General features: G+C 40.1%; 4 protein-coding genes across 4 annotated transcripts; 2 read left to right on the plus strand and 2 right to left on the minus strand.

Annotated features, from left to right (window-relative positions):
- Positions 1 to 250: 250 nt before the first annotated feature.
- On the plus strand, positions 251 to 4,178 carry LOC122069657 (probable NADH dehydrogenase [ubiquinone] 1 alpha subcomplex subunit 5, mitochondrial). The gene is made up of 2 exons (XM_042633710.1): positions 251 to 670; positions 3,654 to 4,178. The coding sequence occupies exons 1-2, from the start codon at positions 358 to 360 to the stop codon at positions 3,848 to 3,850; spliced, it is 510 nt and encodes a 169-aa protein (XP_042489644.1). The 5' UTR covers positions 251 to 357; the 3' UTR covers positions 3,851 to 4,178.
- Positions 4,179 to 5,576: 1,398 nt separating this feature from the next.
- On the minus strand, positions 5,577 to 8,277 carry LOC122069656 (pentatricopeptide repeat-containing protein At3g61520, mitochondrial). Its single transcript, XM_042633709.1, has one exon. It carries the CDS (start codon positions 8,183 to 8,185, stop codon positions 5,843 to 5,845), a length of 2,343 nt encoding a protein of 780 aa, XP_042489643.1. The 5' UTR covers positions 8,186 to 8,277; the 3' UTR covers positions 5,577 to 5,842.
- Positions 8,278 to 9,814: 1,537 nt separating this feature from the next.
- Positions 9,815 to 13,101, minus strand: LOC122069643 (endoglucanase 20-like). The gene is made up of 8 exons (XM_042633694.1): positions 12,434 to 13,101; positions 12,113 to 12,325; positions 11,794 to 11,994; positions 11,631 to 11,708; positions 11,354 to 11,506; positions 11,152 to 11,260; positions 10,616 to 10,782; positions 9,815 to 10,266 (listed from the first exon to the last, which is right to left on the minus strand). Exons 1-8 carry the CDS (start codon positions 12,659 to 12,661, stop codon positions 9,877 to 9,879), a joined length of 1,539 nt encoding a protein of 512 aa, XP_042489628.1. The 5' UTR covers positions 12,662 to 13,101; the 3' UTR covers positions 9,815 to 9,876.
- Positions 13,102 to 13,607: 506 nt separating this feature from the next.
- Positions 13,608 to 19,610, plus strand: LOC122069642 (proline iminopeptidase). Its single transcript, XM_042633693.1, has 10 exons — positions 13,608 to 14,415; positions 15,542 to 15,678; positions 15,791 to 15,964; positions 16,062 to 16,298; positions 16,847 to 16,947; positions 17,033 to 17,105; positions 17,713 to 17,781; positions 17,912 to 18,019; positions 18,966 to 19,091; positions 19,256 to 19,610. Exons 1-10 carry the CDS (start codon positions 13,965 to 13,967, stop codon positions 19,448 to 19,450), a joined length of 1,671 nt encoding a protein of 556 aa, XP_042489627.1. The 5' UTR covers positions 13,608 to 13,964; the 3' UTR covers positions 19,451 to 19,610.
- Positions 19,611 to 19,889: the final 279 nt, after the last annotated feature.

Below are 19,889 nucleotides of genomic sequence, written 5' to 3' on the forward strand. Positions count from 1 at the left end.
TCGGGTCAGTCTAAGTTGGCCATAAATGTGTCAAGCTCAGTTGGGCCTCCCGTTGCGACCCATGCAGGCTCAGGATTGACACCCCTATTTGCAGATATTCCAAATGTCTCTTGATTGGAATCAGAAGCGGATGCGTTGCGCTGTACACTGTACACCATCGTAGCTTATAACGAAATGTGACTGCCTGAGTAGGAAACTACACCAGCAATCTATCAATTCAACTATTCGAGTATCGACAGAGATGTCGAAGGAGAGTGCCAAAATCGAACAAAAACAACACCAGAAGATCACTGTTTTGTGTTTCCCTGTAGGGAGAGAGAGAGAGAGAGAGAGAGAGAGAGAGAGAGAGAGAGAGAGATGTTCCTTCGGAGGATCGCTAGGCCATTGTTGGCGAAGGTGAAGGAGACGACTGGAATCGTAGGCCTGGATGTGGTGCCGAACGCAAGGGAAGTGTTGATCTCACTCTACTCGAAGACCTTGAAAGAGGTCCAAGCCGTCCCCGAAGACGAGGGTTACAGGAAGGCTGTGGAGAGCTTCACAAGGAATCGGCTCAAGGTATGCCAAGAAGAAGAGGACTGGGAGCAGATCGAGAAGCGCATCGGCTGTGGTCAGGTCGAGGAGCTCATCGAAGAAGCCCAGGACGAGCTTAAGCTCATGGCGAAGATGATCGGTCCGTATTATTTCCTTACTATCCTCTCGAATTAATTGATTAAAGATAGACAAATCGCATGAAATAACATTTACAACGCCTAGATCAGCAGCTACGATTTTGGATTATGAGATGCCCTTTCTGTCCTGTTCTAGAACGGTAACCTGTGGCTTGTTGTGCTCGCTTATAACTTGATACGATTCCCCAACGTACTTTTAGGTCAAATAATTGGGAGTTGGAGTTAAAGGGGGTGAATTTCACTATTTTTTGAGGGAGTAATTAATTCTTTACCGTGGCAGTGTGGTATGTTGAGTTTTGGGGATTAATTCATTTGAATTGAATTTAGTTTGGTCATTCTTCGGTGCCTAATTTTATTTCAACATGCCACGGGTTGGATGCTTTGGTGGAATTTTTGAATTTCATGGAGAGATTAAGTTACATAGTTGGTAGATGAAAAGGATTCTGTGGTTCATTTTGGTCTATTGGCTCCATATCATTAACAGAAATATCACTTATTTGAGAGGCACAGATTTTCACTCATGTTACTAATTTGGTTCTTTGTCCGTACCTAGATTTAGTTTCTTGGGCATTGCCGTGGAATGAGGATCATGCTTTCATTAATCATTGTTTCAGAGGATTTTTTTCTTGTTTATGTTAATGTCATGGGGAATTTGTTGTTGGTTTATTGTTTCATTAATTTGCAAATGTGGTTCAATTCATGTTGAGCTTAATGAATACCCATCATATTTAAAGCCTAAGAAGTAAAAAAAAATTGCAAAATTGGCGAAGTCTTATCCAGAATGTTCAAGATAAAATGTATATCAAACTTCTTACATTTACTTTTTTTAGGATATGGTTTTGTGCAATCTTATAATTTCAATTGAGTAGTTACTGTGGTCTGTGTGGCCGTAACTGGCTGGGATAATGCTCTTTCGAGTTGAATCAAATTGATCAGCATGACATGCCTGTTTGCAAGCTTGATTTTTCCAGGATTAAAAGGCTTGATGAGCGGTATGAGCACAAGTTTCCAATGTGTTACCATTGCATGGAGTTAATCTAGGGCTAAAAATTTGAGATATTTGCTTAATTGTATGCTTGTTTGTTATTGATGAGTTCATTGTTCTAACTAGTCTAACTAAAGTGATGCATTTTGCAGTTTCTTGGGTATGGGGACCTTTAAACTTGTCATGTGCCTAAAAAATTAGAGGATTGGAGCACCTTGTTGGATTAGTTGTACGTAAGGGGTTAACTAGAAGTATAGAATAAATATAGGCTTCAGTAGGTGATACATCCTTGTATTTTCCCCATTTGTTTATTTCAACAGTAAAAATGAATATATTAGATGGTGATCCTTGTCCACAATATTTTATGTCAAATCCTCATATCCGTAGGTCCTGATCCTCAGCACGAGACATGTGGAGTTCTTGGGTCCATAACCAAGATAGTCTTATTCGTTTTTTGCTTAAGGTTTACTGTTATAACTGCTAGGAGCTTTAAACCATAGTGACTGGATGTTTCTGCCACATAAAGTTATAACATTACAGCTCTGAGTCAACTTATTGTAAGAGATTTTTTGGATTGACCACATGACTTCAGCAAAAAACCCCTGGCCCCACAATTCTGTGCTTCTCTGTATGAATAATATTAATAATTGTCATGGCTAGATATAGTGTATTACTGCGCCTATTCACTTATGACTAAGGGCTGAAACTTTCCAATGGTTTGGGGATAACACTCAACTACCATGCATTAGCATCACTTCAAGACAGAAACTCAATATCCTTGTTGGTTTTAATTCTAGTCATAATGTATTGTTACAAGCCCTTGTGTTTAGCTACAATCTTTCTTGTTGAACTTATTTTATTTTATTTTTTTTAATTTATGTTTCAGATGAATAATCTTGCCTCATCTACTTGTTATGTTGTCCACATTCAAAACTGAGATAACACTTCAAATCCTGTTAAAGAATTAATTTAAGAAGAGGGAAACATGCTAGCAATGCTACGAGTAAGCTTAAAGCTAGTTGTTCAGCCATTCAGCTTGCAATGCTTTGAGAAAGCACATGAGGAAGAGAGCTAGTGTTGTTGTTCAGTAGATGTCAAGCTTGAAAGCTATCTAATTGTTGTGGTTCTGATGAATACATTCTGCAGCCTGCACTCAAAGCATTAGAATTATTTGGAAGTGGGGATCTAGAAACCGACTTGGTACACAGAAAACGATTAACATGATTGTAAATCTGAACCCCTTTTATGGAAAGAGTGATGGTGGGTTTTTCCATATGAGTACAAAAATGTATGTAAACAGAGGTTTTAAGCTATGCATTTAACTTAATTATCAGAAAAGTTGAGATAAACTGGCACCAAAAGTTTATAGATTCTCATATGACCAGTCATGCTTATGGAACAAAATGTTGGCAACTAAGTAATAGCACATAATTTTATATGGATAAGTAGCAATACTAGAAAAATTAGAATAGAAATGATTGCATTATGGGAACCGGAGGGTAGCACCAATAGGTTACAAGATGGGGAAAAGTTCAGTCAGATGGTTCGATCATGTGCGCAACAAAAATCCAGCCACAGAAAAAAAGAGTAAGGACTTGGAAAAGATCAAAATAGCATGGGTTGAAGCACCAAGTAACACATGATGCATTATGATTGAGTGGATTGCAGAACGGGATTTCATCTCTGCTTGCAGAATGGCTGTGTTCCTTCCCTTTTTATTTATATATTTAATTTTTTTTTTGGGGGGTGGGGGTTGATGGTGTTGAGGGAATGGTCGGCACTGGTAATGATAAATGATTCTTTTCAATTGCAATAGTATTTGTTTCTCCTTAAGTTTATCATATTATGCCATTGGTCAGCAATTCCTACATTCCTCCTGCCAACTGAAGTTTACTCCGTATGATTTATCCATGCTGATCACATCATCTATTTGTTATCTCATATGCAAGTAAAGAAGTGACTTGTTCCTAATTGTGTGCATGTAAAATTATTGGTTACAGAGTGGGACCCTTGGGGTGTGCCTGAAGGTTATGAATGTGAGGTTATTGAGAATGATGCTCCAGTTCCTAAGCATGTCCCTCTGCATCGGCCAGGTCCTCTTCCAGAGGAGTTCTACAAGACGTTGGAGGCAATCGGTTCTCTCCCAGAGAAAGATGAACAGGCAACCATCGCTAAGGAGTCGCAGCCAAAGGATTGACCTACACCAAGTGCTTCCTTGGATTTTTTTTCCTGCATGAAATACCATTTGCAGATTTGAAGCTGTGCAACGTTCTTGTTTTTTTGTTGATTGTTTTTGAACTCATACACTAGATTTCTCTAGTAAATTGCAGAAGAAAGATTTGTTTATGTGGCAAAGGCTACAACCATATATGAGGAATAACCTTTTGGCCGAACTAGTTTGTAGAAGGAACATGTTAAAAATTTTTCCTCCTTGTTCCTCATTAAGAAAATGTATGTGATAAATAACATCTTTTGTACCTGATACTAGCTTAAAATACATTCTATGTGGCCTTTACTTTCTTAAACAAGTCACTTTCCTCCTTTCTTAGGTGTTTATGTGCAGGAAAGCAGCATTTGTAGTATGTATTGAATTTGAATACTTGACTGTTTGGAGTTGAAGGTTATATGGAAAAATTCAAATCTAACATAATGGTCTGAAGCATTGTAATAATTACATTCTAAGTTGATCACTCTTCAGAGACTAGACCACCCTGTTGGGGTGAATTACCTTATTGAAGTTGGACAACTAGATGATCTATATGTGTTGTGGCTTCGTTGGTATGTACTCATTTCATCACATTTAATGGAGAAAAAGAACGCGGTGACTTTTTAAATTAAATTAAGGACCAAGTTTCCCATCGCCAATGGTGAAAGAGGAATCCCTAACCATGGCCATGGATACCATCGAATTGGTATAGGGAGGGATGGTTTAAAACCTGTACAATATGTTGGTGTATGATGTCTTGTATTCCGTTGCAATTTAATCCAGAGAGTACTGGTGCAGCACCTAGACAGCCAAGACGGCGGTCCCGCTAGCCGATTAGCGGGCCGTGGGGGTTGCAAGGGGGGCAGGAGGCCCCCCTGCATGCAGGGGGTGTAGGGGGGCGCAGCCCCCCGCTCGAATTTTTTATTTGAGGGCAATTGTAGTTTAATCCGGATTATGGTAGCAGTTGTAGTTTAATTCGGATTAGGGTTTTTTCTCGCTATATATTTGTAGCGAGGGTTTCTTTCTCTGTAATGCAAGCAATACTGAGAGGTGTGAGGACGAGCGCTGTAACCCTATTCTCCATTGATAGTGAAGCAGGATCTCATCTCACCGGGGACGTAGGCAACCTTGCCGAACCTCGTAAAATCCGTGTGCATTATTTGTTTTGTTTTTCCATTATCTTCTGCATCGTTTTAGGGTTGCGTTTCTACACAATAGTGGGTGGGAGTTACAAGAATTCAATCACATGGACACGTCCACAGATTAATAGCTCAACATTATACGATTCTCAAGAACAAAATTGGAGATGTTGGGGCCGGTTAGTTGGCTGTGAAGAGTTGGTTCTTGAAACTTCCCGACTAATCAGATGTGGATACAGTTTGAGATATACAGCACCGTGGTCTGTCTGGATTCTGGAAAGCTCGAAATAATCTGATCTTCATGGTAACAGGCTAAATCAATCTTCAGTCATACTGCAAGTGCAGAAACCAACAAACCAAAGCATTAGCTCTCAGATATGACCTGCAGAAGCGATCAATCTTCACCAAATCTAATTTCTCAACGGTGGCATATAGGGAATACAGGTGTGGCACTCAACTGTTTGCAAGGGCATATGTTCTGATGTTGACTCTTATCTATATGGGGGAAAGACTTGAAAGTGGCACTATCATCCAGAGAAGCAGGGCTGAAAGCACTCTTAATGGGTACGGAGGGAGTCTCAGGTTAAAAGGTTTTGTTCCATTCTCCAGGAAAGAAAAAAAAAATGATACATAAAGAACAAATGAGTTCTTTGACCTAGCTATTTTCAGGTTTCGATTTGGTTCTTCCATTTTCCAATAAAATGAAAAGTTTTGGTCCTTCCATTCAAGAAAAGCTCATGTAGCTGTTAATTCCACTGGCCATGAGCAAGCATGTATTCATAGTCAGAAGCTGTTGTGATCTGGATGGGCATCTCCTGCCAACAATCAGAAACAAAAACTTTCTCTACATGCTCGAAACAGAAACCTCGTCGCCCTCCACAAACCTTTTCAATTTGTCTGTTTCACCTACAGCTGAAAACCATTCAGTGAGGATCTCCATGGTTACATAATCAGGATTACAGGCGTGTGTATGCATCTGATCCATCAGCTCAAATGCTTTATCCAACCAATTCTTCTCCCGAAGACCCTTGAACAAGGCATTATATGTAACAGTGTTTGGGGGAACGGCTTTAACGTGCATCTCATCCATTAGAGAGAGGGCTGCTTCAATCTTCTCATCTTTGCAGAGGGAGTCAATCAAAATATTGTAAATAACAGTATTGGGAGGGATCTTTGAAGTGGAACCCATGTCTCTGTAAATCTTCATGGCTTCATCAAGGTGACCTGCTCTGCAGTAGCCATGGATCAGTGCACCATAAGTTACAACCGTCGGCACGAGACCCTCATCAATCATCTTTCCCATCACTTGGCGTGCAATGGAGAAGTCCCCAGCTTTGCTCAAAGTCGCAATCAGTGTGTTATAAGTGACTTCATCAGGTCGAATGCCTTCCTTCTCCATCTGTTTAAGCATCTCATATGCCTTGTCCAGATTCTTCTTCTTACAAAACCCACTGATAAGAATGTTGTAGCTCACTGTGTCAAGGTAGAACCCAGCTTCCCGCATATTCAATGCAAAGGACCAAGCATCATCCAACCTCCCTGCACGGCCCAAGCCAGAGATCAATGTGTAGTATACAACAGAATCAGGACGACAACCAGAACTCAGAGTCTCCTCAAAAAATTCCATTGCTTTATCAATATTGTTCACATGGCAGAAAGCATTGATCAATGTCGTGTAAGTGACTATGTTTCCTTTCAGACCACTTCTCTGCATGTCACGAAAGAACTCAACAGCACGACTAATCCTGCCATGAGAGCTCATCCCATCAACCAGGCTGTTCAGCGTGACCACATCGGGAGAAACACCCTCTTCCTTCATTCGTTCAAAGAGCTCATGCGACCTCTCAATCTCACCTGCCTTGCAGAACCCGTCAATTAAGCAGTTGTAGGTGACGGTATTAGGAGAGCATGCATGCTGGGATTTCATCCGTTCAACCAAAGCCAGGCCTTCTTCCTGTCTCCCTACTTTGCAGAGCCCATCAATCAGAGTATTGAAAGTGATTACATCCGGGTGAACAGCCACCCCAGCGTTTTCTTCCTCCGTTGACATTTTCTCAAACACCTGTAGTGCCTCATCGACCCTGCGTGATTTGCAGAGGTTATTGATCAAAATTCCAAAAGTTACAACACCAGGCTGAATGCCAATCTGCTTCATCTCAGACATGAGCAAGTTCATCCTCTCAAAATCCCTCTCTCTACCCAATCCAGTCAAGAGGGCATTGCAAGATGGCACCTCCACTGCTTCCCCCATCTTCATGATGCCGTGGAGAACATCCCAAGCCCGTCCGGTACTACCGCTTCTGCAGAGCTTGGTAATCAATTGAGTGAGCCGCACTGCATCAGGGAAAATCCCTCTCTCTCCCATTTTGAAGACCAGTTCAATTATCTCTTTCTCACTGACCACCATCCTTGGTTGATTCCTCTTCATTAATGCCGAGAAGACAATAGAACCTGTGACATTATTGGGAGGAGATGATGAATCGGGCAAAAGCATATCTTTAAGGATACGCAGAGCATCGCCTGTGCGGTCCGACTTGAAGAGAACATCGATGAGGGTATTGCAAAGGTATGTGTTCCGAACCGATGGATCAAGGTCGTTGAAGACTCGTATAGATTCCATGACCATCTGGGCTCTGCCAAAACAACGTATGAGAAGGGATGCTGAGTCGCGATTGAGGGGGACGCCACGATCTTTGGATGTCTGAAGGAGATGGGATAGCTTTTGGTGGTAATCGGGTTCTCTGCTAGCGAGTTCGAACATGGCCTGGTAGGCGGAGGGAGTGGACGCTTGCGGGAGAGACGATGAGATCGGTGACGATGATGAAGAAGTATATTGTTCGATCCATTCAAGAAATTTAAGAGCTTTGGAGCTGTCGCCCACTCGTCGGATGACTTGGAGGAGACGAGAATGGGTGAATGGTGAAGATGAGGAGGACAGAAGCTGCCGAATTTTTTCACCGTCCCAGTTAACATCTTGGCTTTGGAGTAGTTCTACAACCTGGGTCACGACCGCTGTATCATCGTCTGCTGCTGCTGCTGCTGCTGCTGTTGTTGTTGTTGCAGAGCTGCTGAGATCGAGTGAGAAATGGCGAAGAAATGAAATCAAGGGACGCTCCTTCCTAGTTGGGTTTTTGGGCAACCTAATCAACTTTGTTAATTGGGCTGTCGATGCTCTCTTTGCTTTCATTATGGTTTGGCTGGATTTGACTCTTTGGGGGAAGGGAGAGGGGAATGCTAGGAAGAAAAGAAGCGGAAGTGTTCCAGAATTCAGAAATCGCAAGTTGCGATCTTTCACAGCTTAAAGACTCTGGGAGCAGGGTTTAAGTGCACGGTTTCGGTAAGAGTATCGGTCGCCACCGATATATTACGATTCCCGAGACTCGATTTCGATTGTTCTTTTTTGACTCTTCATGCAAACGTCCAGCACGTGCCGAAAGATCAACTATGTGGGTAGACAACGAGATGGATCAAAATCCTATGTTTTTTTCATCCATGTTTTTTCTTGTTTTGCTATCTATAGAACGCGACACGTGGACAACAAGGAGACCAACGATTAAGATTGGGTGAGGATTATTACATCCGGTGCGTTGGTCTTAAAGTTGTCCACGTGTCACGTTCTGTAGATAGCAAAACAAGGAAAAACAGGGATGAGAAAAACAGAGGATTATTTTTCCAACGAGATTGGGTTGGGGGAAGGCCTGAATTTCACAATGAAGCAAAATTACTCAAAGGGGTCGTCTTAGAATCCAACAATAGTTGCTCCTGCAATTCAATCTGCAATCTGAAGGTTTTCTCCCTTACTTATGAGGCACCCTCAAGATCAAGGGCCGCATGAATGATAATTGGTTTTTATCTTCTTGTTTTAGTTTTCTATCAGCCATGCTTCCTCAAACTCTTCTTAGAGACCTTAGTCATATTATAAGGGAAGATAAAGCTCGGTGGCCAATATTTAAAATATATATATTTTTTTCCATTGGGTTTTTTGTTGTGCTTTAAGTGCGAGTGCTTCTGTTTGTTGGGTTGGGATAAGGCGGGTTATGTCTCCCCTTGTATTTTTTTTTATTTTATTAATAATATCTTTGAGGCTGTCTCAAGTCTCAGATAATATTCAGGGTAAAATAAAAAATAAAGAATTATGTCGAAAGAGTGAAACACGAGGAAGGATTTTTGGTTGCTTTTTCCATTTTTTGGGCTTAATCCAGCTCAACCCAATCTTGTCAGGATCAATTAATTTAGGGCTAGGTTGAGTTGACATGACATGAACTAAGAAACTTGACCCCATTTCACCTATGATAGACGACATATCTATTGACTCAAAAAAAAAAAAGACTGCTACGAAGTTCTGGTTCATAAAATTTTGCTATTTGATAGAAATGTGGATGTGATGATTCCTTTTGTTAGATGAACAATGGACAATCTAGATAGTCCACTTGTTAAATTTTAAACTCAAATTCCAATAGCACAATCAAGGTGAAGAGCTTATTATCTTGACATAAACAGTTCTTTGTATTTCACTCAAAAAGGAAAAGAAAAAAAAGATCAATCCTCTGTATTGCCTATGCTCAAGATGAATCATTGTGCTGTAATGCATTAGGAAGTGATTTATACTGAAACATTATGAATTATTGCCATTAACATATGATTATTTGGGCATTTTAAAAAATTATTCTCTTATTCTCTTTGTATTCTAGGATGAATTGGGGTGTGTGTGTGTGTGTGTGTGTGTGTGTGAGGGAGAGAGAGAGAGAGAGAGAGATTATTTTGCTACAAATCAGAGACATGTTGAGGAAGAAAAAATTACAAACAATAAAACTTATGTTCTACCAAAGTGAAACCCACTAATCTGAATTTTATTGTCATTTCATTGACAGATATAAATCATATGCCATAGTAAATAATCTTCCTGGATGTATTGGTTTGTTGCATTAACCCACACTCATTTTCATTTCTGCCAAGCAAAGCAGCTACTGAAACAACAAATGCTGCATTATTGTAAGTTACAGGTTCCAAATGAGAGTAGTCCGATCTCACATCATTGAATTGATCCTTCGAATTGGGACCTCCAACAATGGCGCCCACATGAATGTTTGGGTTTGGTTTGGTAGAAGAGAACCAGGTTGATTGGCCTTCATCACAACCCACCTTACTTGGGTAAACTCTAATGGAAGGAATGGATGCTCCTCTGTGGTGCAACTGTGTTGGATAGTTAGTGCCAAAGCCCACCATGTATGACATCTTCATTGGATTCTTCCCCAGTATGTAGTCCACCTGAGAACAAACCAGACACAATCCTCTTTCTTAACAAACTGAAGCTTGCAACCTATGTTCTTCGGAGATTTATGTTAATGTTGAATTACATAACACTTGCGGTAGGAGACATGAAAAGAAGCTCCGCACCTAGGCGCGACATGGAAACGCAAGGCACCAAGAACATAGGCCACAAAAACTTTTTTTTTTTTTTTGGTTATCGGGTTTGTTTCGGTCTCTACCAGTTCTGTAAAAGCCCAGACAGAAACCGGCTCGATAAGAGTTCAGTTTGGTCTGGCTGAACTGATCGGTTTAGGTCGGTATGACTGATTTGGGTTGGAATTTGACACCCCTAGGAACAAGTGCTTACCTGGGATCTTGCAAAAGCTCTAATTTGAGAGGTGGAGAACTTCACAGAGCCACAATGGACTTCATCAATCTGAGCTGCATTTAGGCTTTTGGAGTAGAAGAGTAACAAGCCAGTGGCGCTTGTCACATACTGTAGATTGTTACTATCTCTTGTATGTAGGAGCCCAGCTGCAAACAGTCATGCAGGAACTCAAATCTTTCTCAGTTCACAAGTAAAGATAAAAGCTTTTGTTAAGTTTTCCACTCAGAACTCAGCAAACATGAGTGTCTCTGGTATACAATACAGCCTTACACCCATCTCAAGATTAAGCTTCAGCTCAAACAAGTATGTTAATACATTTCTTATTATCCTTTCCCAGCTTGTTTCAGGCTGAAACTTGGGCAGTAATGGTGAGAAGGGTCTGGGGTCATCAGATCCACCTACTGATAAGCGGTTCTTCCCAGAGTAAGGAATTTTTTAGAAGTGAAATAGGTTTTTTTTCCATGGGATGAATTTGGACTTTCATAAACTTGGATTAGAGTTAAACCCATCTATACCAGGAGTTGTTTGAATCTGTATTGAGCTGCTTCCGGGCATTAAGGCGCACACGAAAGAGTTGATGTCATTCTTGAACTTCTCCAAAAGTTTCTTCCCACTTAGAAATTCCTAGACAGGAAGACATGGGATGTACTATTACACCATCGTCATTTCCCCCTATATTCAAGAAGGGTGAAATTAAAGCTTCAAATTATAGCATACCTTTGCCAGCAATGCTTGAACTCCAGCAAATTTGTTATCCCAACTGAACTCTGAAACGATCTGACCCCACCCCTGGTTTTTAGAGACATACCTCAAATACTTGGAGTGTCCACTGGCCTTGTAGAGCCATGCCGCCGCCCACAGAAGCTCATCCTTGTTTACACAATTTCAACGACATAAGTAGAGACCCAGATTGACCAAAACTTCACCAGGTGAATTCATTAGCTAATATGCTATGGAGCAGTTTTAATCATGTTCTTGAGCTTAACAGTCATACCTGATAGCCTGAGTAGGAGCAGTAGAAAGGGCAAGAAGCTTGGTAAGTTCCTCTGTACTTGTCTGCGAATTTAAAAAGCTGAACAAATGGCTTCAACTAGTTAGACAAACAAGCCTTAAATGTTATAGTTGAATGAAAAGCCTTAAATTAGCATTTTAGTTACCAATTTTGACTTCCTTAGTAGTGTTGCAGAGTAGTTGTAATTAATTCCTTCAAACACAACAGAGGCAGCAGCTAGAGCAGCTGCAGCCTCAGCAGCAGCCTCTGTGCCCGGTGAAGTAGAAGTTATCTTGTAGAGTGTTCGGGGTGTGTCCATGTCTTCAGGCCTCTCCCAGCACTGGTGATCAGTATTCCCATCTCCCACCTTCGGAAACCAATATTATCAAGAACATAAATTGCAGAGAGGGCATCACCATACCTGATATTCCATCATCAAAACATAGATTAAAAAAAAAAAAAAAAAAAAAGAAGCTAGTAATTACCTGTGTGTATAGTGTGGTAGGTGAAGTGTGAGCTCTCAATATTAGATTGGTACCCCATCTGATAGCCGAGCGAAGGTAACGTAGCTGATTAGCTGAAGATATCTCAGTTTCATATTCAATTGCAGCCCAACTCAACAAGCTTACACTGAAAGCCATGGGCCACATAAACTTGACATTGTCACCTGCATCATAGTATCCCCCTTGCAGATTCACCTGTCCAATGTCAAGACCCACATTAATTTTAGAACCACTATTGCGTCTATGACAGTACTGATTAATCCTTTGATAGAACTAATTGTATCACATGAGAATATCACTTACATTTTCTGGCATTCCATCTGAAAGTGCTGAGTCTCCCCTCCACTTGACTCTCTGATTCGCCGGCAACTTGCCGGAACGTTGTCCTTCGAAGAACAGGATTGCTTTTACGAGTGCATCTTCATAATCGAATTCTGTCAAGCTTGGCAATTCATTCTCTATGTTTAGCCCAACTGAGCAAGTTAAGAGCCACCATGAAAGAAGACCCCAAGCAATTAAACTACTAGCCATGGTCCTCTGCTACTATTTTCAAGTCATACTGCAAAGGGTATTTATAGAGTTAAGCAATCAGAGATAGCTCATTCAGGATTGATGGATAAGATATGAAAGTAACAATATCTAGTGTGACATATAGAAGAAGTAATTATGAATATTTATCAAATTAGGAAAGTGGAGGAACTGAATCTCATAACTCACTCCTTCCTTCAAGACGCAACCTGTTTCTGTTACAAGTTATCTTTCTATGTGATCTTCCCTTTATCTGTCTTTATCTTTCTGGATAGAATCATTCAAGTTTTCTCCTTTTCTGGGCATGGATGCGCCATGGCTTACGGTATGTAGTATAGCTTACTTGGTTTCTTTCGTCAATCTCCATCATCCAAACCTGGTTTGCTTGATTTGTCTTCTTTCAATTGTGTTCATCATCAGTTTCGTTTCCTTGTTTCAGATGATCTCTTTGTAGAAACGCAACCCTAAAACGATGCAGAAGATAATGAAAAAACAAAACAAACAATGCACACGGATTTTACGAGGTTCGGCAAGGTTGCCTATGTCTCCGGTGATATGAGATCCTACTTCACTATCAATGGAGAATAGGGTTACAACGTTCGTCCTTACACCTCTTAGTATTGCTTGCATTACAGAGAAAGAAACCCTCGCTACAAATATATAGCGAAAAAACAGAAACCCTCGCTATAAATATATAGCGAAAAAATCTTAATCCGGATTAAACTACAATTGCCACCCTAATCCGAATTAAACTACAATTGCCCTCAAATAAAAAATTTGAGCGGGGGGTTGCGCCCCCTACACCCCCTGCCCAATAACCGGCTAGCCGGACCGCCGTCCTGCCTGTCTAGGTGCTACACCAGTACTCCCTGGATTAAACTGCGATGAAATACAAGACATCATACACCAACACTCTTCCCCATTTTTTGCTCGTCTTTCTTCACTAAGAAAAGAGAAACTGAAGATCAAAAACGGAACCAAACCCATGTAATCCTAGACCATTTCCAGCGGGTGTAGCCTGTAGCTGTAGGCAGGGGTTCAAAACGCAGAATCGGAACGGAAGCGGCCAGTGCCAATTCTGATTTGATTCAGATCGGTATCGATCGACAGAACCGAGGGGTATTTCAACGATTCAGGTGTTTCTACCCAAAAATTGGCCATAGAATTGTCAGAAATCGGGCGATTCCCAATCTGATTCGCTGATTCTTGAAACCCTTACCTAAAAGAATTGTGTTTAAACCATGACTCGGATCGAACATGCACAGAGCAACAACTGGGAAATTTCTTTAATGGATGCAAGAGAATAATGGGACCAGCTTTTTCAATTTCTACTCCCATTATTGCTAGTCCTGGCCGGATACTTTCACCAGCGAGAAGCTCACTCCTACACAGACACCTACACCTGTGTAGCTTTCCGTCTTCGTCGTCTTCGTCGTCTTCGTCTTCAAGTCTTATTTCTGAGATTGATCTTACCAACGACTACGGTTGCGGTTATAGGCGCGTGTTGTGGTTGGAAGCACGGCCCACCACTAGTTCTCTTCTGAGTAGGGTTAGGAAAGTGACAACGTCAACAGTTCGCGTCATGGGTGGGAACCAAAACAGAGCAGATGAAGAGGTGCCGGAGCACACAGTCGGAGACTGGTACTCCGTACCGGAGCTCGGGCTCAGAGACCATCACTTCACTGTCCCTCTTGATTACTCCATCGATCGCCACAACTCTCCTAAGGTCTCTATCTTCGCTCGTGAGGTCGTTGCAGGTACTATTTTGTTCATCGATCCATTTTTATTTCAAAGTTCAGTTCTTAATTGCAGTCGCAAAGTCGTTTTGTTCAGGAGAAAAAGTATGGGTTTCTTAAATTTTCGTATTTAACTTTCTTCTTTGCGGAGTCTTCCGACCAGGAATGAAACCATCCCATTTTGGTTTGTATCTGAGTGACTGCATATGTTCTTCACTGAAAATGAACTCATTTCCATCCCTCACCAAAAGAAGAACAAGTGATTGAAATTTTGTTTTGTAAAAAAGCTAGATGAACTTATTCACATTTTGTATCGACAAAGAAATATGAATTGGCATGAACTCTTGGAATTTAGATCAAATGATATAGTTCTAGGTGGCAACAGATGCAGCTTCAATGATCGGTGACGATTAACTTTCATTGTCTTTTGTGTTATATTTTCATTATACCTCTAAAACCTCTCTCCCCTTTTGATTTATGAATGGAATTAGTTAACTTTTTCCCTTCTCATCTTTAGACATTGTATACTAAGTCCTAGAGAATTTTGTGCTAGCTTATTTTGCACCTCTTTTTTAATCCTTTTACCTGCTCTTAACCACCTCAAACTTTGTGGATTGGACCATTTTCTTTGCCTCCAAATTCTAAAAATGGATAATGCTCCCTATGATTGGTAGTTTTCCTGCTTACGCTCACTCCCCCTTACCCCCCAAGGATGAATAATGATAGAATTTTTTTGGGTATGAAGTTATGAACTATGTATGAAAGCCACTATGGAAAATAACAATGGAACACCCAAACCCTTCATTGTTCTCACATCAATATATTGTATAAGCCGCAATGTACAAGGATTCTCTCCTCATCCCTCCTTGGATAAATAACTGCTAGATCTCAGTTTCCAAATAAACTCATGTTTCTTTGCGGACACAATGCTTAACCCCCCAAAAGAAAGAAAAATAAATTCAAATGTGAAAGCCTCTAGAGACTCCCTCGTATCATTCTGAATTGTGCATTTAATAACCAAAGCCAATTGTCTCCTGCTATCAAGTTAAGCCTGGATTTTGATGCATTTATGGGTAGACCTAGAAACCTGCTTATGATAATGTTGGCACTATATGACCTTTTGCTTCACTAACAAAGAACTATACAGCTGGGAAGGAAGAAGTTGCACTTCCATATTTATTATTCCTACAAGGTGGACCTGGTTTTGAGAGTCCACGCCCAACTGAAGCCAGTGGATGGATAAAGAAAGCATGTGAAGAGTATCGTGTTATTCTTTTGGATCAGGCAGGTTTCACTGGACAAATTACTTCGCCTTTGCACACTTCTATAATGAGATGTAATCACTCAGTCGCTTTGCACCCTCTGATGTCCCTCTGATGTGGTCTGTATTGTGCAGCGAGGGACAGGCTTGTCAACTCCTTTGACTGTCTCATCTCTCTTGCAAATTACATCTGCAGAGAAGCAGGTTGACTACTTGAAACATTTTCGGGCTGACAATATAGTAAATGATGCTGAATTTATTAGGGTGCATCTTGTACCTGATGCTGGACCTTGGACAGTTTTAGGGCAGGTATTAATTCCTAACCAGATAATCTTTCTCTTCAATTTCTCATGTATTGAACCAGTTTGCATGGTTAAATTCACGAATCAACTTATTCTTTACGCAGAGCTATGGAGGCTTTTGTGCAGTTACTTATTTAAGCTTTGCTCCACAAGGACTGAAACAAGTCCTTATTACTGGTGGAATCCCTCCAATTTGCAATGGGTGCACAGCAGACACTGTGTACAGAGCATGCTTTGAGCAGATTATTTGTCAGAATGATAAATACTACAAGCGATTCCCTCATGACATTGAAATTGTTCGTGACCTTGTGAAGCACTTGGCAGAATCTGAAGGAGGCGGGGTGTGTAATATTGTTTGACATCTGTATTCAACTCTTCTATTTCACCATTCCACCTTGTTTAAAAGCTATGTTTGCGGTCAATCTGAAGCTATTTATATCCTTTCTCACCACTTCTTCCCCAGTAATTCTTGGTATACCTTTTGGTCTTTTAGCTCCTCTAATCTGCATTATATCATTCTAAGGCCTCCATTGAAATGCTCTTACCACATCAAGCATATCTCCTTCTGCTTATCTTCTACCAAAGCCACTCCTAAATCTTCTTTTTTTTTTCCCCCTCTTATTGTGTCTTTTTCTAGTTTTTCCACTTATCCATCTCAACATCCTTATTTCTGCTGCACTTATTTTGTATGTGTTCTCTTTTGTCGTCCAACATTTCTGGCCTTATAGCTATCCTATAGATTTTTTAGCAGGATACACTTGTTGTGTAACACTCCATAATCACCTTTCTACTTCATCTGCCCCACTTTAATCCCATTAGTTACATCTTCTATTAAGATCTAATGCTGACCATCTTTGCTATATCTTGTCAATTCTCTTATTCTGTGCAGGTTCCTCTTCCTTCTGGAGGCATACTTACACCACAGGGATTGCAAACCCTCGGTCTTTCGGCTTTAGGATCTAGTAGTGGTTTTGAGCGTTTGCACTACTTGTAAGGCATGGTTTATCCATTTATTTCTTAAATGATTTGCATAATGGCAATCTTTGAATTGACTATTTTCTACTGCTTACTGTAGGTTAGAGAGGGTCTGGGATCCTATACTAGTTCCAGGAGCACAAAAACGCATCAGTTACTTCTTCTTGAGAGCTGTGAGAAGCCACTGTTTTCACATTGGTCTCACATTGGATCTCTTGTTGTTTTGGCCTTCTTTTTTTTTATTGATAATGCAATGTTATATGTTGGTATTTGGGTTTTCATATTATGTTTGTAACTTCTTAGAAATTATTTAATGGTCATCTTCATAAGTTTCATTACAGACTACTCAGTGGGAATCCTAAGAAATATATATTAATTCTCTTTTTGATTTACTTGGGAAGGGTAGAATAGGGTATTTATTTGGAATCTATATTGACAATTAGAAAAATACATGTTTGTATTTCCCTATTCTAATTTGTTATTTGTGATTCAAGATTGCAAAGGTTAGATCCTGTTGTTTATGGCTTTATTGGGATGTGAAAATCCCACGATAGGAATATTTTTAGAATACAAGATGCGTGTTTGACAGATCAATACAAAGAGATGTTACTTGAAAGTGAGCTACTTCATTATTATATATCATTCTAGATTCCTTGCATATGCTTGTATTTATATTTTCCAATATTTGATTATTCGACATTCATTTATATATGACATTTTTTGTGGCTTTGGCATCTTAACATCAGATCCCACTGAATTCATTTACTTTTGTTTTTACAGGTTGATGATTGGATGGCATTTGATACAAATCCACTCTTTGCTGTGTTGCATGAATCAATATACTGCCAAGTAGCCTTCTTTGATCCTTTTTGGCAATTACTATAACCACTAAAGGCATATACCAGTATGAGAGTTTTTCTGTTTTCAAGTTGTTCAATGATGTTTGAAGTCTCTAATTGCATATGTGTCCAATTTGAAGGGAGCTCCGTCCCGGTGGTCTGCTCACAGGATAAGGGTAGAATATGAGAGCAGGTTTGATGCAGTCAGGGCAGCGAAAGAAGGTGACCACATCCTGTTCACAGGGGAGGTAAACCCAAGTGGAAATATCAGGCATCAAACTAATAATCTACCACATTTCATGTCTGAAAGTTACACACTTACACCAATGTGTTTGGGGTCTATTAAAACTAAAGACTTAATGGGTAAATGGTCAATATTTGGGAGAAAGACTGGCCCATCTGTAAATTATAGTGGACCATATTTAAAATGTGTACTTTTTGACCTCTCTGTTTAGTAGTGGGAATGATGCTACAGTACTAGTCTTTCCTCTGTATAGTACATAGTAGCAGTGATGCAAGGTCACCTCTGGCATCAGCACAGCTATTGGTTTCTTAGAGGGTGCTATCTTAAATGTGTTCTTTTATTGAGACCGTTGTACAATGATAGGATGATCACTTCATGGCAATGGATCTCATCTTTTGTGATTGGAGTTTGTTTGTTATATTTCTTTCTTAATTATTAGTCCACTCACTGGAAGGTTCATACCTGTCTTACCTAGTTAAGCCTTTGATCTATTCTTTGAAAGTAAGGCTGAATATAATACCATGGTTGGAGGTTGAATTTTCGAGTAGTTTGAATATTCTTCAACGTACATTATTGCAACAATGGGTTATTCCACCACTTACCATATTAGAAATGTTAGTATATTATACAGATATTGTTAGCACTTCTTTGACTGGGAGATTTTTATTATTCAATGCATTGTAGATTTTCAACTGCAGCTTTTTATGTTTCCAGTTGTTGCTTTCTATATGTGCATAAATGTGATGTTTATTGGAATCTTCGATATCTTTTTTCGCATTGAGGCAATTTTTTTCCTGTAATGCCAGGTCTTTCTTATCTTTGCCACAACAGCTTAAGTAGTAATGTCACCAATGGGATCCTAAAGTTCCGCTTTTCATAGGATGCATTTAGCATGTTCCTTTGGATTTATTGAGCTAATACATTTTCATTGGTTGGTATTGCTAATACAGATGATATTCCCTTGGATGTTTGATGAAATCCATGCCTTGAAACCTCTGAAAGAAGCTGCTCATTTGTTGGCTGAAAAGAATGATTGGCCTACGCTATATGACATTGCTTCCTTGAATAATAACAAGGTTTACTTCATCTTTACTGCTTAGGGGTCTTTGATCTTGAAAGTTGAAGCTGTGGTAGAACATTAATTTATTTAGACTACTATTGTCAAATTGCAAGAGATGTCTTTTTATTGGATCATATAGATGAGTTTGATGATTAATGAACATCTCTTAAATGGTGGCAGGTGCCAGTTGCAGCTGCTGTTTATTATGAAGACGTATATGTTAACTTCAAGCTGGTGATGGAGACTGCTTCTCAGATTGCAGGAATTAGATTGTGGATAAATAATGAGTTCATGCATTCAGGTCTTCGTGATGCAGGAAGCCAAGTTTTGGATCATTTGATGGGATTGTTAAATGGAAAGAAGCCTTTATTCTGATTGGCAATTGCATTTCTATGTTAAAAGAGACATTCTTTGTTTTATATTCATATTCTACAGGAAATTCTCATCCTGATTATAGTGCAATCGAAGTGTGATGATAATCCATTAAGATACAATGGATATGAGCAAGACTAAGAAGATAGATGACCTTGTTTAAGATTGGTGTCTGACGACTCTGATCCCTGATCCCTGAGCCTATGTTGCCTCTCTTTCTTCAAGGAAGCATCACAGACGTCAATGTCCATTAATGCCTGAGTGATGAAAATATGTTCTGGTTTCAGAAAAGTTTGTTCTCCAAACCAAGCCTACTCTGATCACTATAAGGATCCCCAAAAGCTCCTTTGTCCAAATCAGGGCCTGTTTTGCCCCACGCATGGTGACTGGTAAATGAACGTGTAGTACTGACCTTCACTATTCTCCAAGGATTAGTCGAGGT

The sequence above is a fragment of the Macadamia integrifolia genome, unplaced genomic scaffold, assembly GCF_013358625.1.
Source record: "Macadamia integrifolia cultivar HAES 741 unplaced genomic scaffold, SCU_Mint_v3 scaffold688, whole genome shotgun sequence".
Classification (NCBI taxonomy): domain Eukaryota; kingdom Viridiplantae; phylum Streptophyta; class Magnoliopsida; order Proteales; family Proteaceae; genus Macadamia; species Macadamia integrifolia.

Coding starts and splice junctions, on each gene's coding strand:
- LOC122069643 (XM_042633694.1), bottom strand. CDS start 12,661: ATGGCTAGTAGTTTAATTGCTTGGGGTCTTCTTTCATGGTGGCTCTTA. Junction 11,995..12,112: donor CTACCACACTATACACACAG/GTAATTACTAGC, acceptor TGGTTTCCGAAG/GTGGGAGATGGGAATACTGA. Junction 11,709..11,793: donor TACTAAGGAAGTCAAAATTG/GTAACTAAAATG, acceptor CCATTTGTTCAG/CTTTTTAAATTCGCAGACAA.
- LOC122069656 (XM_042633709.1), bottom strand. CDS start 8,185: ATGAAAGCAAAGAGAGCATCGACAGCCCAATTAACAAAGTTGATTAGG.
- LOC122069657 (XM_042633710.1), top strand. CDS start 358: ATGTTCCTTCGGAGGATCGCTAGGCCATTGTTGGCGAAGGTGAAGGAG. Junction 671..3,653: donor GCTCATGGCGAAGATGATCG/GTCCGTATTATT, acceptor TATTGGTTACAG/AGTGGGACCCTTGGGGTGTG.
- LOC122069642 (XM_042633693.1), top strand. CDS start 13,965: ATGGGACCAGCTTTTTCAATTTCTACTCCCATTATTGCTAGTCCTGGC. Junction 17,782..17,911: donor ATGAATCAATATACTGCCAA/GTAGCCTTCTTT, acceptor TCCAATTTGAAG/GGAGCTCCGTCCCGGTGGTC. Junction 19,092..19,255: donor CTTCCTTGAATAATAACAAG/GTTTACTTCATC, acceptor AAATGGTGGCAG/GTGCCAGTTGCAGCTGCTGT.